The sequence below is a fragment of the Cricetulus griseus genome, chromosome 3 (assembly GCF_003668045.3).
Source record: "Cricetulus griseus strain 17A/GY chromosome 3, alternate assembly CriGri-PICRH-1.0, whole genome shotgun sequence".
NCBI lineage: Eukaryota > Metazoa > Chordata > Mammalia > Rodentia > Cricetidae > Cricetulus > Cricetulus griseus.
In genome coordinates, this window is record NC_048596.1 from 182167060 (window position 1) to 182180811 (window position 13752).

Genomic DNA, 13752 nt, shown 5'->3' on the forward strand with positions numbered 1-13752 from the left:
TTGTAGGTTCCGGGAGCCAAGGTCAGTAGGACCGGAAGTGGAGGCGGTTGGTGGGGTTGGCGGGGCTCACAGACGCATCCCGGGCGGCGGTTTGCGAACTGCGGGTAGATTTTCCGCAGTGCTAGATTCCCTGCTGTCTTACGGGGTCGTGGCTGGGCGAAATTGGACAGTGCACGGAGGTAGAGGAACTAACGTCATACGAACAGGCCTTTCGCGGCTGGGCCCATGGCCTCCTGCGCGAGCATCGACATCGAGGACGCCACGCAGCATCTGCGGGACATCCTCAAGCTGGACCGGCCCGCTGGAGGTGACCCGGGCTGGAGTGGGTGGGCTTTTGGCTAAGAGGCCGACATCTGGCGTAGATCTGAACCGTCCGCCGTGCAACATGTCCCTTTAGACCGGCTCTGGATCCTCCCGTTTGATTGCGGAGGACAGAGATTGGAGTCATGGGTGATCCCCCTGGGCATAGCCAGAGAATGGCGCAGACCCTGGGTGTTACCCCTCCGCATCCTGTGCCAGACCATTCTGCCTGGTCTTTAAGTATTTTGGCTAAAGATAAGGCCCCTCCTCAGAATTCACCCAAATACTTCTGGTTTCCTTGCCTTCAAACTCCAGTGTTTGGAGGACTGGCCTTGTGCCCCTTACTCGCCATGGTTCGGAGGCCTGGTGCAGAGTCTGTTTAGCGAGTTTTGGGCCTAGAGTCAAGCAATATGCTGAAGATCCTCTGTTCCCTCACTGCAACTTGCATTTCCCCCTAAAATATAGACCCCAGGCCCGATGTTGCTCTGAAACTGATTTTCTGGCAAAAGGTGGACAACCCCAAATCCATGTTCTTGATAAATTGAAGGCAAATCACAGACTTTGTGGCTCTGATTAGATTAAGTTCCAAACATCTGTAAGCCCATATGTTTCCAGTTCATCTGAGCTTTACTTGGGCTCCCAGTATCTTTTGGGACTACTCTTGCCAGATAAGAGTTTCCAGGGCAGAAAGCCGACAAAGTTGTATACTGTTGTTAGTGTAAAAGAGGATTGTTTGGGTACTGTGATGGGAATGGGGGTGGTGGTGAGGGAGATAGAGGGCAGGTCTGAGAGGAGACTGTTTAGGCTAGGTCGAAATACTATAGACAGAAAAATGAATGCCAGGAAAAATACTCAAGGAGGCTGGGGAGATGGGTCAGAGGTTAAGAGCACTGGCTACTCTTCCAGATGACCCGGGTTCAATTCTTGGCACCCACATGGCAGCTCACAACTGTCTGTAACCTCAGTTTCAGGGGATCTGACACCCTCACAGGACATACATACAGGCAAAGTATCAATGCTCATAAAATAAAAAATTTAAAAAATACTCAAGGTACTTAAATTGTAAGCACATATTGCATAAAGGAAACTAGATGTTTGAAAATTGTAGTAGTTGACTGGTGATAGTGATGTACATGTAGAGGCTATAATTGAGAACTGATTGTTTTCTCACACCTTGTTACTCCTGCTGGGGGTACCCAGGCCACTATAGCAGGCACTGATAATAGTCACTCAGTAGGTTTAGCTGATACACAGATAATCCATTTGCTTCCTGAGACCACTGGGTCTCTGCTTCATGCCTGTAGTGTGTGCTCCCTTTACTCATGAGGTAATTTGTGCTTCTGATGCCCACCATCAGCTGAGCAGATTATACTCCATAGAGATTTGGTAGAGCCTGGCATAGTTAACTGTATAGACTAGGCCTGCTGTTTGTCCTTAGAGTAAATTGCTAGGAAGGGAGAGTAGTCAGCTTATCCCTGAACAGCTAGAGTGGTTCTAGTTCTCGAGAAAGATAAGAGGGTCTTTCTCTGTAACTCCATTGTTTAGGGACTGGCACTTGATTTTTTGTTGTTGTTGTTGATTTTTTTTTTTTTTTTTGACTCAGGGTTTCTCTGTGTATCCATAGATGTCCTGGAACTTGCTATGTAGTCCAGGCTGACTTCAAACTCATAACAATCCACCTGCTCTGCTTCCCGAGTGCTGGTATTAAAAGTGTGTGCCACCATGGCCAGCTGATTCTTTTTTCAAGTAGCTTTTTGTCTCCTTTCGTTGAAGAACCTAAGACTTACCAGGCCTAAGATTGTTTCATGACGTGCCGAGAGGTGGTGTGCACGCCTTTAGTCCCAGTACTCAGGAGGCAGAGGCAGGCAGATCTCTGTGAGTTTGAGACCAGCCTGGTCTACAAGAGCTAGTGCCGGGACAGCCTCCAAAGCTACAGAGAAACCCTGTCTCAAAAAAAAAAGATTATTTCATGACTGAAAACTTGGTCTATTCTTAATCACTGAGCCATCTCTCCAGCCCTGAAAACTTGGTCTTTTCTTGAAGCACCTTCTTTACTAGCTTAGAATTCAGAAAGTGGTGTCTGAATTAATGAGTTTTTGAAACTTAGCCAAAAGCCACGCATGGTGGCATTCACCTATAGTCTCAGCACCTGGGAGGCAGAGGCAGGAGAATTGTTAATTGAAAGCCACCTCAGGCGGGCGGTGGTGGCACATACCTTTAGTCCCAGTACTCAGAGGCAAGTGAATCTCTTTGAGTTCGAGACCAGCCTGGTCTACAAGAGTGAGTTCCAGGACAGTCTCCAAAGCTACAGAGAAACCCTGTCTCAAAAAACCAAAAAAAGAAAGAAAGAAAGCCACCTCAGGCTACATGTTGAGGCCCAATCTCAATTAAAGAAGAAGTAAATACATAAATGATTAGAGACCTAGATCAATGGTAGAGCAATTATCTAGCATGTACAAAGCTCTGAGTTCCATCCCCAGAACTATCTCCCCACCTCCAGAAAAAAAACAAAAACCCACGTAGTGTGTATGGGATGTCCAGGACTCAATCCCCAGCCCTAAGGAGGAGAGGAACCAGCCATTGCAAACATTTCTGATTCCACACTCCACCACATGCCCATAGCTTCTCTCCTCTTTGTCTAATTCCCCATGTGCTTTTCCTTCTGGGTTTACCTGCCCAAGGTGGCTTGTTAACTAATTCAGTGTGTCAGGTCCCCTCTTTCCTTGAATTAGGACGCCTTCTCCACAAACTACCACTGTATTTTTTAAGTTCTGGTATCTCACAAAGATTCTCAGCTATTCTGCATGTTGCCTTGGAAAGTCAGTCCACTGGCTACAGCTGACTGTAAAATTTAAAAACTTCTAGAACCAAGTGTGCTAACATATACTTGTAATCCCAGCACTTAGGAGGCAGAAGCAAGAAACAGGAAGGCTGTCTGAACTACACAGGAAGGTCCTGTCTCACAAAGAGATGGAGCAGTGAGCTTTTGTGGCTCTTTTTTCACAGAGAGAAAGTCTAAGCAACCCAGCCTCATATCAGAGGCATTTGCGGCCCTTTTTCCCTCTATCCTTCCCATGTTTTGTTTCTGGATTGTTTGATTGTTTATTGTTTTGCTTTAGACTTTTTTTTTTTAATTTTATGTTTGTTTTGCCTGCGTGTATGTATGTGTACTACATGTGTGCTTGGGGCCTAAGGAGATAAGAAGGCATCACATCCCCATGGGATTGGAGTTACAGATAGATGTGAACCATTGTGTGGGTGCTAAGAATGGAGCTTGGCTCCTCTGCAAGAGCAAGAGCAACAGCACAGAGGAATCTCTCCCACTTCCTTCTGTTTTGTTTTGAGACAGGATTTAATTACGTAGTCTAGGCTGGCCTGAACTTCATATCTAGCCTATATATGTGACCCTGAGTTCATTGTCTTTCTTCTTCAGCCTCCCAAGTGCTGAGATTAAAGCCACAACACCTAGCTTTCCCATGTTTGTCCGTTGTGAATACAATTACTGTGATGTCCTGGTTGTCCTTATACCCTCCTTCAAGTTGAGTTGTTTGTTTTGCTGTTCTTAGCCCAAGTATTAGCTGGCCTAATTTTTTTTTTTTTGTGTGTGTGTGTGTGTGTGTGTGTGTGTGTGTGTGTGTGTGTAAGTGTGAGTGCGCGCGTGCCCCCGCCCATGCAGCGCTGCAGATCAAACCAAGGACCTCTACCACTGAGCTGTGCCTCTTGCCCCATCAAGTCTTTGCTGGCTTGTACCCCTCCCACAGGTAGAAGAGTATCATGGTCCTGCTCTACACCCATACTTATAGAATGAAGGATGAGGGCTGGAGAGATGGCTTAGCGGTTAAGAGCACTGCCTGCTCTTCCAAAGGTCCTGAGTTCAATTCCCAGCAACCACATGGTGGCTCACAACCATCTGTAATGAGATTTGGTGCCGAACACTGTACACATAATAAATAAATACACCTTTAAAAAAAAAAAAAGAATCAAGAATGAACAAAGGTACCTCCTCCCCTTAGACATAATAAGTGTTCTGAATACTTCGTGGTCTGGAGCTATAGGAGAATCTCATGGCAGATAAAGCAACCTTGTCACAGTGTCCTTTTCTTCCCCTAGGCTCCAATGCAGAGAGCCAAAGGGCATCCAGTACCTACAATGGAGACCTCAATGGGCTCCTGGTTCCAGACCCACTCAGCTCAGGTGATGGTAACTCAACAAGCAAACCGGGTGTACGGACCTTGCCACCTATTAACCTGCAGGAAAAGCAGGTCATGTGAGTATCTGAGAAATAGTAATGATGGTAATAACTTTAGGTTTTTTGCTGAGCTAAAGGGACAAAATGAGGGTTAAGGAGCCAGCAGCTTCCGCTTCCTGTCTCCGGGACTGTCTGGGACAAAGCACTGTACCACATTGAATTTATACTAAAAGAAGACATGAGGACAAGCTGTAGAATGTAGAATGGAATTAACCTCATTTGTCAGGAAGGAGGTGAGCAAGGAGAATGTGTGTATGGAAACACTGGACCAGACAGAACTGGCAACCTGGGATTAGACATCTTCATCATGTGGGTCTGTCCTTAGAACCTCTACTGAGCTATTTGATGAACAAGGGACTAAGTTCATGCATGTCTTCCAGTTGCCTCTCTGGAGATGACAGCTCCACTTGCATTGGGATTTTGGCCAAGGAAGTGGAAATTGTAGCCAGCAGTGATTCTAGCATTTCCAGCAAGGCACGGGGGAGCAACAAGGTGAGTCCTAGGATTTTGTGGTACACATTAAAGTAGACTACCACACAGCAGGGGCTCCCTCCCAGACCCAGGATTAGGCTTAAACCATACAAACACCTATTTTCAGTGTGAGATCCTTTATTAAGTGGGAAAGAAATTTTAAAGTGACTGCTTTCTGACTCAGGCAGAAAACAGCAGCAAATGACCCATGGGTATAATTCTTAAGAAAAGAAAAAGGAGATCAGTGTTAGAATGGGCTAGGATGTTATGGTGGTGTATTGGGCTTGTTAATTAGGTGAACCAATTAGGACTTTTGATTGCTACGTTTTGCTAGAATGAATCTGGCATAAGAAAGTGTCCAACAGCCGGGCATTGGTGGCTCACACCTTTAATCCCAGCACTTGGGAGGCAGAGGCAGGTGGATCTCTCTGAGTTTGAGGCCAGCCTGGTCTACAGAGTGAGTGCCAGGACAACCTCCAAAACAATACAGAGAAACCCTGTCTCAAAAAAACAAAAATATAAAAAAAGGAAGTGTCTAAGAGAAACCCTGTCTTCAAAAAAAAAAAAGAAAAGAAAAGAAAAAGAAAGTGTCCAAATAAGGGTATTAGCCTTGATGACTAGCTTTAGAGATATAATCTAACAGTTTTTAGCAAGGCAGAGGGAATGGGAGAGAAGTACAAGGCCTGCCATAGCCATAGAGCAGGCTAGTGCCCATCACATGTAGTGAATGGAAGCACACACAGCTTTTTCTCTTCTGTCTCATGCATACTTCTAGATCCTATGGGAACAACTTTGATAAAAAAGTGTACCTTATTTTCAGAAAACCAGTGTTGACTTCCAGTCCTCAGTGCAAGTCTCTTCTGGGAAATGTCAGTGGGTGCTAGGCTTATACCTGGGACCTGTCCTGTCCTCAGGATTATTGCCTACTCCAGCCCTCAGCTTCTTCAACCTTCCTTACTCTGAGTTCTCAGGTGAAAATCCAGCCTGTGGCCAAGTATGACTGGGAGCAGAAATACTACTATGGCAACCTGATTGCAGTGTCTAACTCCTTCTTGGCATATGCCATTAGGGGTAAGTAAGGAGTGGGGACAAAAAAAGGAATGCTCAGGCCAGGCGTTGGTGGCAGGTACCTTTAATCCTAGCACTTGGGAGGCAGAGGCCGGCGATCTCTCTGAGTTTAAGGCTAGCCTGGTCTACAGAATGAGTTCCAGGACAGGCTCCATACCTACACAGAGAAGCCCTGTTTTGAAAAACAAAGAAAGAAAAAAAAAAAGAAAGAAAAAAGAAAGTGCTCTGTTAGAAGCCCCAGAAATGCAGATTTAGGGTCAGGCAACTCAGGCCACTTGGATGATTGTGGTACAATAGGGCTGGCGGAGATGGTTAGGGGAAACAGGCTTGTTAGTGTGATGACAGCAGTGAGGTAGGCAAGGGCAGGGCTTCTATCCTGCTGCCTGGGTCAGGAGCTTGCTCAGATTCTCTACTCTTCACATTCCAGCTGCCAACAACGGCTCAGCAATGGTACGTGTGATCAGTGTCAGCACTTCAGAGCGGACCCTACTCAAAGGTTTCACAGGCAGTGTGGCTGATCTGGCCTTCGCACACCTCAACTCTCCACAGCTTGCCTGCCTGGATGAGGCCGGCAATCTTTTTGTGTGGCGCTTGGCTCTGGTTAAGGGTAAAATTCAGTATCCATTCCCAGGCAAGGGACTGAAGAAGTAGAACTGGGTCTGGGGCTGCTAGGGATGTTTCTACCTATCTAAGCCTTAACTCCCTACTCAGAGAAGAGATTTTAGTCCATATCAGACAGCCAGAGGGCACACCACTGAACCACTTCCGAAGGATCATCTGGTGCCCCTTCATCCCTGAGGAAAGTGAGGACTGTTGTGAGGAAAGTAGCCCAACAGTGGCCCTGCTGCATGAAGACCGGGTGAGAGTACTGGGTCTGGTGAAGGAGGTATCAGCACTGCCATTTTTGCATGTGGGCTAAATGCCTCCCTGTACCCCTAGGCTGAGGTATGGGACCTGGATATGCTTCGCTCCAGCCATAATACCTGGCCTGTGGATGTCAGCCAAATCAAGCAGGGCTTCATTGTGGTAAAAGGCCATAGCACGGTAGGCCTACAACTGGTTGCCTCCCTACATTTCTCCTCTTTCTGTGCCCTTCATCAATTCTCCATTTTCATAACTGCCCAAGTGGCTTTACCAGTATGTTGTCAGTGGGGATGTTGAACACAAAAATTGGCTCTCGCTTGTACAGTTCACTTCTAATCTAGATGTGCCCGAAAGACTAGTTTTCTCTGTAGTGTCTACCTGCTCTATTCAGTCACATAGAAGTGTGAGTCTATTGTCAGTCAGCCCAGCTCACCACCATCGTCATTTAGGAAGGGCTCATTCCTGCCTCAGGTCAGGAGGAAAAGCACAGCTTTGGGGGGTTTTGCTTTTGTTGTTGTTTTGAGACAGTTTGTCTGTGTAGCCCTGGCTCTCCTGGAACTTTTTGGGTTCTTTGCAGTGCTTAAGTGAAGGAGCCCTCTCTCCTGATGGGACTGTTCTGGCTACTGCAAGCCATGATGGCTTTGTCAAGTTCTGGCAGATCTACATTGAAGGTCAGGATGAGCCAAGGTGAGGCAAGACCTGAAAGACCCTACTCTGTACCCCCTGTCTAGAAAGTTGAATAGTTTGTTCACTTAGGCCCCTCACCTGTCTGCTTATAGGTGTCTGCATGAATGGAAGCCTCATGATGGACGACCCCTTTCTTGCCTCTTATTCTGTGATAACCATAAAAAACAGGATCCTGAGTGAGTGAGTGGGCAGACAAAGTCAGTGGTGGGCTTGTCCATGGACTCCTACCAGGTAACCAATCAGTGCCTTGTTTCTTTTCAGGGTCCCATTCTGGAGGTTCCTCATTACTGGCGCTGACCAAAATCGGGAGCTAAAGATGTGGTGTACAGTTTCCTGGACCTGCCTGCAAACCATTCGGTAAACTAGAACTAGTGGGTTGAGGATAGGCCAGGGATATGACTTCTTTGAATTCTCAGTCTTACCTGGTCTACTTCTTGGCTTCCTAGTTTCTCCCCAGATATCTTCAGCTCAGTGAGCGTACCTCCCAGCCTCAAAGTTTGCTTGGACCTCTCGGCGGAGTATCTGATTCTTAGTGATGTGCAACGAAAGGTAGGCTGCTGTGGCCGTACACTGGGAAGGAGGGCAGGGATGCGTGACATATCCCTCAGTTCAGTTCCATTAGGAATGTGTTGCTCACACAGGTCCTCTATGTGATGGAGCTGCTACAGAACCAAGACGAAGGCCGTGCTTGCTTTAGTTCCATCTCTGAGTTCCTGCTTACCCACCCTGTGCTGAGCTTTGGCATCCAGGTTGTGAGTCGATGCCGGCTGCGGCACACTGAGGTGCTGCCTGCTGAGGAGGAGAATGACAGTCTGGGGGCTGGTGAGGTGCCCCAGGGCTGGGGTTATTTGTTGGTATGTGGGAAGTGTTGAGGCACAGGGCAAGCTACTCAATGCTCAATGATCCACACTGTCCTTTCAGAGAGTTCCCATGGAGCTAGTGCCATGGAATCTGCAGCTGGTGTGCTTATCAAGCTCTTTTGTGTGCATACTAAGTGAGTGTCAGGGAAGCCCGCATGTCCTGTCTCTTTCCCTACCCTACTGGCCCTGGCTCATTCAAGTAATCTATTCTTCCCCTTTCTTGTTCTTTAGGGCACTACAGGATGTACAGATCCGCTTCCAGCCACAACTGAACCCTGATGTGGTGGCTCCACTGCCTACCCACCCTGCTCACGAGGACTTCAGTGAGTTAGGGAATAGAAGGGATGCAGGTTATACTGACATGGTTCTGAGATCTGACTCAAGTAGCTTTCCCAACAGCGTTTGGAGAGTCCCGACCTGAACTAGGCTCTGAGGGATTAGCTTCAGCTGCTCATGGGTCTCAGCCTGACCTTCGACGCATCGTGGAACTCCCTGCACCTTCAGACTTCCTCAGTCTGAGCAGTGAGACCAAGCCTAAGTTGATGACACCTGATGCTTTCATGACGCCTACCGCTTCCCTGCAGCAGGTACTTCCTCAGTGAAGAGAGGCCTGGTAATGTTCCATTCGCATCCTTAGTGCTCATTCTCTGGATCTTCCCAGATGTCTGCGTCCCCTAGCAGTAGCAGTAGCAGCAGCAGCAGCAGCAGCAGCAGCAGTAGCAGCAGCAGCAGCAGCAGCTCTCTAACAGCTGTGTCTGCTGTGAGTAGCTCCTCAGCCATGGACCCCTCCTTGCCCAGGTAAGGCAAAGATCATGTGATAGTAGAGTCTAGTACCAGATTGTGACAAATTACAGTAGCTAATATCTCACCCTTCTGACAGTAGACCACCTGAGGAGCTGACCTTGAGTCCCAAGCTGCAGCTGGATGGCAGCCTGACAATAAACAGCAGCAGCAGCCTGCAGGCAAGCCCTCGAAGCCTCCTTCCTGGGCTGCTCTCAGGCCCAGCTGACAAATTGACTCCCAAGGGACCTGGGCAGGTGTGTATGTGGGGGTGGGGGGGGGGGGGGGAGGGTAATGAGGTACTGGGTAGCAGGTGGGGGGCAATGGGGAAGATTGGAGCTCTCTATTCCTACATATTTTTTCTGCTGATCCTGCTTGTCCTTGGGGGCTTCATATTTCTCAAAGATTATAGAGGTTTTCATGTTCCAGTGGCAAATCCTCAGCCTCCCATTCCCACCCCTCCCTTGTGAACTGTGGCCCTGCTTTTTACTTGCATATCTCTTCCCTGTTACACTGTCTCATCACTGTGATACCAGTTCCTTGTCTCCGTACCCCTTATTACTTAAGCCTCCATCTTTGGCCCTTCTCAGGTATCTACTGCTGCCTCTGCACTATCCTTGGATTTGCAAGAAGTGGAACCTCTGGGGCTACCCCAGGCCTCTCCCAGTCGCACCCGTTCCCCTGATGTGATCTCTTCAGCTTCCACTGCCCTGTCCCAGGACATCCCTGAAATTGCATCTGAGGCCTTGTCCCGTGGCTTTGGCTCCTCTGTTCCTGAGGGCCTCATTGAGCCAGACAGTATGGCCTCAGCTGCTTCAGCACTACACTTACTGTCTCCTCGGCCCAGGCAAGGCCCTGAGCTTGGCTCTCAGCTTGGCCTAGATGGAGGCCCTGGGGATGGGGATCGGCATAATACCCCCTCCCTACTGGAAGCAGCCTTGACCCAGGAGGTTGCAACCCCTGACAGTCAAGTCTGGCCTACAGCACCTGACATTACTCGTGAGACTTGTAGTACCTTGGCAGAAAGGTGAGATGATTAGAAGGGGGAAAGTATGCTTATGGGAGGGGCATTAGGATAATCCACTCTTAGTCAGTATGTTTTCTTAGCCCCAGGAACGGCCTTCAGGAAAAGCACAAAAGCCTGGCCTTCCACCGGCCACCTTATCACCTGCTGCAGCAACATGACAGTCAGGACACTAGTGCTGAGCAAAGGTGAGCACCATCTTGCTCTGGGCTTTTCCTCTGATAAAGGAGGGCCAGTCGGTGAGCAGGCACTTAGCCCGCCTCCCCTTCCACAGTGACCACGATGATGAGGTTGCTAGCCTTGCTTCTGCCTCAGGGGGTTTTGGCAGCAAAATTCCTACTCCACGGCTGCCTGCTAAGGATTGGAAGACCAAGGGATCTCCTCGGACTTCACCCAAACTCAAGAGGAAAAGCAAGAAGGATGATGGGTAGGAGGGTTCTGGGACTGGGGTCAGGGATGGTCTCCAAGCTGCTTGATGTGACCTTCAATGCTCCTTGCCTATGTAGGGATTCAGCTGTGGGATCCCGTCTCACAGAGCACCAGGTATGTAAGGGAGCACCTTTCTCCCTATGGGACCTACCCACGAGGATGGGAGGGACTATGAGCTATTCCTTTTCATGGTGGATGGAGATAGGAAGGACAGACATCCTGTAAGTTGTCAGTGTTTCTGGCAGGTAGCAGAGCCCCCTGAGGACTGGCCAGCATTAATCTGGCAGCAGCAAAGAGAGCTGGCAGAGCTATGGCACAACCAAGAAGAGCTGCTACAGCGTCTCTGTGCCCAACTTGAAGGCCTACAGAACACTGTCACTGACCATGTAGAACGTGCCCTGGAGACTCGGCATGAACAGGAGCGTATCCTTGGGGTAGTGGCACAGCATGGCAGTAGGGCAAGGCAGCATTCTTGCCTTAGAAAATGTATAAGTCCTGGTATAGGCCTGTTCCTTAGCTCTACAACAGAGCGGCGACTGGAACGGGCACTGGCTGAGGGGCAGCAACGGGGCGGGCAGCTGCAGGAGCAACTGACACAGCAGCTGTCCCAGGCATTGTCTTCAGCTGTGGCTGGGCGGCTAGAGCGCAGTATAAGGGATGAAATCAAGAAGACGGTTCCTCCATGTGAGTTTTTCATAAAATTTCTTTTGGGTGGGCCATGTGGGTGTAGGAAGCTTTTAAACTTCTTGTTCCATCTGTCTTTCTTAGGTGTCTCCAGAAGTCTGGAGCCTGTGGCGGGTCAATTAAGCAACTCCATGGCTACCAAACTTACAGCTGTAGAAGGCAGCATGAAAGAGAATATCTCTAAGCTACTCAAATCCAAGGTGATACAGGGTCCAAGATGGGAAGTGTGGTTAGGCAGGCCAGATTGAACTCAGGCTTTCAACTTGACCTCTCCTTATATTCTAGAACTTGACAGATGCCATTGCTCGAGCAGCTGCAGACACATTACAGGGACCAATGCAGGCTGCCTACCGGGAAGCCTTCCAGAGTGTGGTATTGCCAGCTTTTGAAAAGAGTTGCCAGGCTATGTTCCAGCAAATCAATGACAGCTTTAGGCTGGGCACACAGGAATGTGAGTGGTGTCATAAAACCCAAAGTAGTAAGAATGATTGTATTCTGCTGTCATCCCTTTTATGATCTCTGTTGTCAAACTTTAGATTTGCAGCAGCTAGAGAGTCACATGAAGAGCAGGAAGGCACGTGAACAGGAAGCTAGGGAGCCTGTGCTGGCCCAGCTTCGGGGCTTGGTCAGCACACTTCAGAGTGCCACTGAGCAGATGGCAGCCACTGTGTCTAGCAGTGTTCGGGCTGAGGTGCAACACCAGCTGCATGTGGCTGTGGGCAGGTGTGTGGGCAGGGTTCTGGGTCAGGTGGTAAGTTTTGGAAGGGCCAGAATGGGCTTCCCATCCACCTCATTGGCTCACTTCCCTTTGCAGCTTGCAGGAGTCAATTTTAGCACAAGTACAACGCATTGTTAAGGGTGAAGTAAGTGTGGCTCTTAAGGAGCAACAGGCCACTGTCACTTCCAGCATCATGCAGGCCATGCGTTCAGCTGCTGGCACACCTGTTCCTTCTGCCCACCTTGACTGCCAGGCCCAACAAGCCCATATCTTGCAGTTACTGCAGCAGGGCCACCTCAATCAGGCCTTCCAGCAGGTATGACAGTGTTTGGCCCTAATAATCCCCTGGCAAAGATGTCTCCTGACAAGGCCTACATATCATCTGCCCACTTCCCCACCAGGTTCTGGGCTGTCTGGCAGACTGGTTCCTTTTGGCTTTCCAAGCGACTACCCTATTACTCCCTCATGCTAGACAAATTTCTTCCTACCTCAGCCCACCTTTGCTCATGACCACCTTTCTCAGGAAAGCTTTGTAATCTGCATTTTTAAAGTAACTTTACAGTCCTATCAAGAGTTTTTGGAACCTTTAGAATCCAACTTTGGTCTTCTGCCCTTCAGCCAACACCTTACATAAGCAAGCATTCCATTCTGGTGTTAGGTATAAATGAGCATGCTGCCTTGTTCTACTCCCAGGCACTGACAGCCGCTGATCTCAACCTGGTGCTGTATGTGTGTGAGACCGTGGACCCAGCCCAGGTTTTTGGGCAGCCGCCCTGTCCACTATCCCAGCCTGTACTCCTTTCCCTAATCCAGCAGCTGGCATCTGACCTTGGAACTAGAAGTGACCTCAAGCTCAGGTGAGTGGGGCAGTCAAGGAGCAGAAGATGAGCTATAGGAAGGGACAGAGTAAATAGTTCAAAGCAGATACCCACTCTTACCTGACTCCCATCCCTAATTTTTCTATCCATATTCTCCACCCCTCCCATATGAGGTTTAGAAACTGTCTTTGTTATTATCTCTCCGGGCTTCAGGGCCACTAGGGGGCACTCCTATCTTCTGGCATTCAGCTATGGCCTGTCCTTTCTCCCTATCCTCAGCTATTTGGAAGAGGCTGTGATGCACCTGGACCACAGTGATCCCATCACTCGAGACCACATGGGCTCTGTCATGGCCCAGGTGCGCCAGAAGCTCTTCCAGTTCCTGCAAGCTGATCCGCACAACTCTCTTGGCAAAGCTGCCCGTCGTCTCAGCCTAATGTTACATGGCCTTGCGACCCCTAGCCTCCCTTAGCTGATTAACAGAGATGGCATGACACTGAAGGCCAGTCTGCGGGCCCATGTCTGCTGTTTACCTGCCCAGGCCTCCCATCTCTAGTGTTTGGAGGGAGGTAGGGGGAGGATACACTAGCGGTGGTCTACTGATTGTGGTAACCAGCAGGGTTAGGCTGGGCCCAGGGCAGGTATTGTGCCTTCTTGGGTCCTGCCATGCCTGAAGCATGACCCCAAGATCGTGATACCACTTGAGTTGAATTTTCCATGTTCCTTTTTACCTCTAATTTGGATCTTTTTGTTTTTGAAAAACATTGAGAAATTCAATTAAAGACTTTTGGAATAAAATG

The 13752-nt window shown here is 48.8% G+C and overlaps 1 protein-coding gene across 6 annotated transcripts; it reads left to right on the plus strand.

The window, feature by feature from the left end:
- The first annotated feature begins 30 nt into the window (after nucleotides 1-30).
- Edc4 (enhancer of mRNA decapping 4) lies at nucleotides 31-13750 on the plus strand. 6 transcript variants are annotated; one of them, XM_027405862.2, is made up of 29 exons: nucleotides 31-307; nucleotides 4411-4567; nucleotides 4930-5041; nucleotides 5992-6091; nucleotides 6516-6705; nucleotides 6800-6947; nucleotides 7028-7132; nucleotides 7530-7639; nucleotides 7732-7815; nucleotides 7901-7996; nucleotides 8086-8188; nucleotides 8281-8461; nucleotides 8561-8633; nucleotides 8731-8822; nucleotides 8887-9086; nucleotides 9137-9297; nucleotides 9380-9536; nucleotides 9870-10306; nucleotides 10387-10491; nucleotides 10578-10730; nucleotides 10810-10846; nucleotides 10978-11155; nucleotides 11261-11416; nucleotides 11501-11616; nucleotides 11702-11867; nucleotides 11953-12139; nucleotides 12231-12450; nucleotides 12828-12991; nucleotides 13232-13750. In XM_027405862.2, exons 1-29 carry the CDS (start codon nucleotides 226-228, stop codon nucleotides 13422-13424), a joined length of 4263 nt encoding a protein of 1420 aa, XP_027261663.1. In that variant the 5' UTR covers nucleotides 31-225; the 3' UTR covers nucleotides 13425-13750. The 6 variants fall into 6 exon arrangements, with proteins under 6 accessions (XP_027261663.1, XP_027261664.1, XP_027261666.1 ...); XM_027405863.2 differs by having other exon boundaries at nucleotides 9383-9536; XM_027405865.2 differs by having other exon boundaries at nucleotides 32-307; nucleotides 9161-9297.
- The last annotated feature ends 2 nt before the right edge of the window (nucleotides 13751-13752 follow it).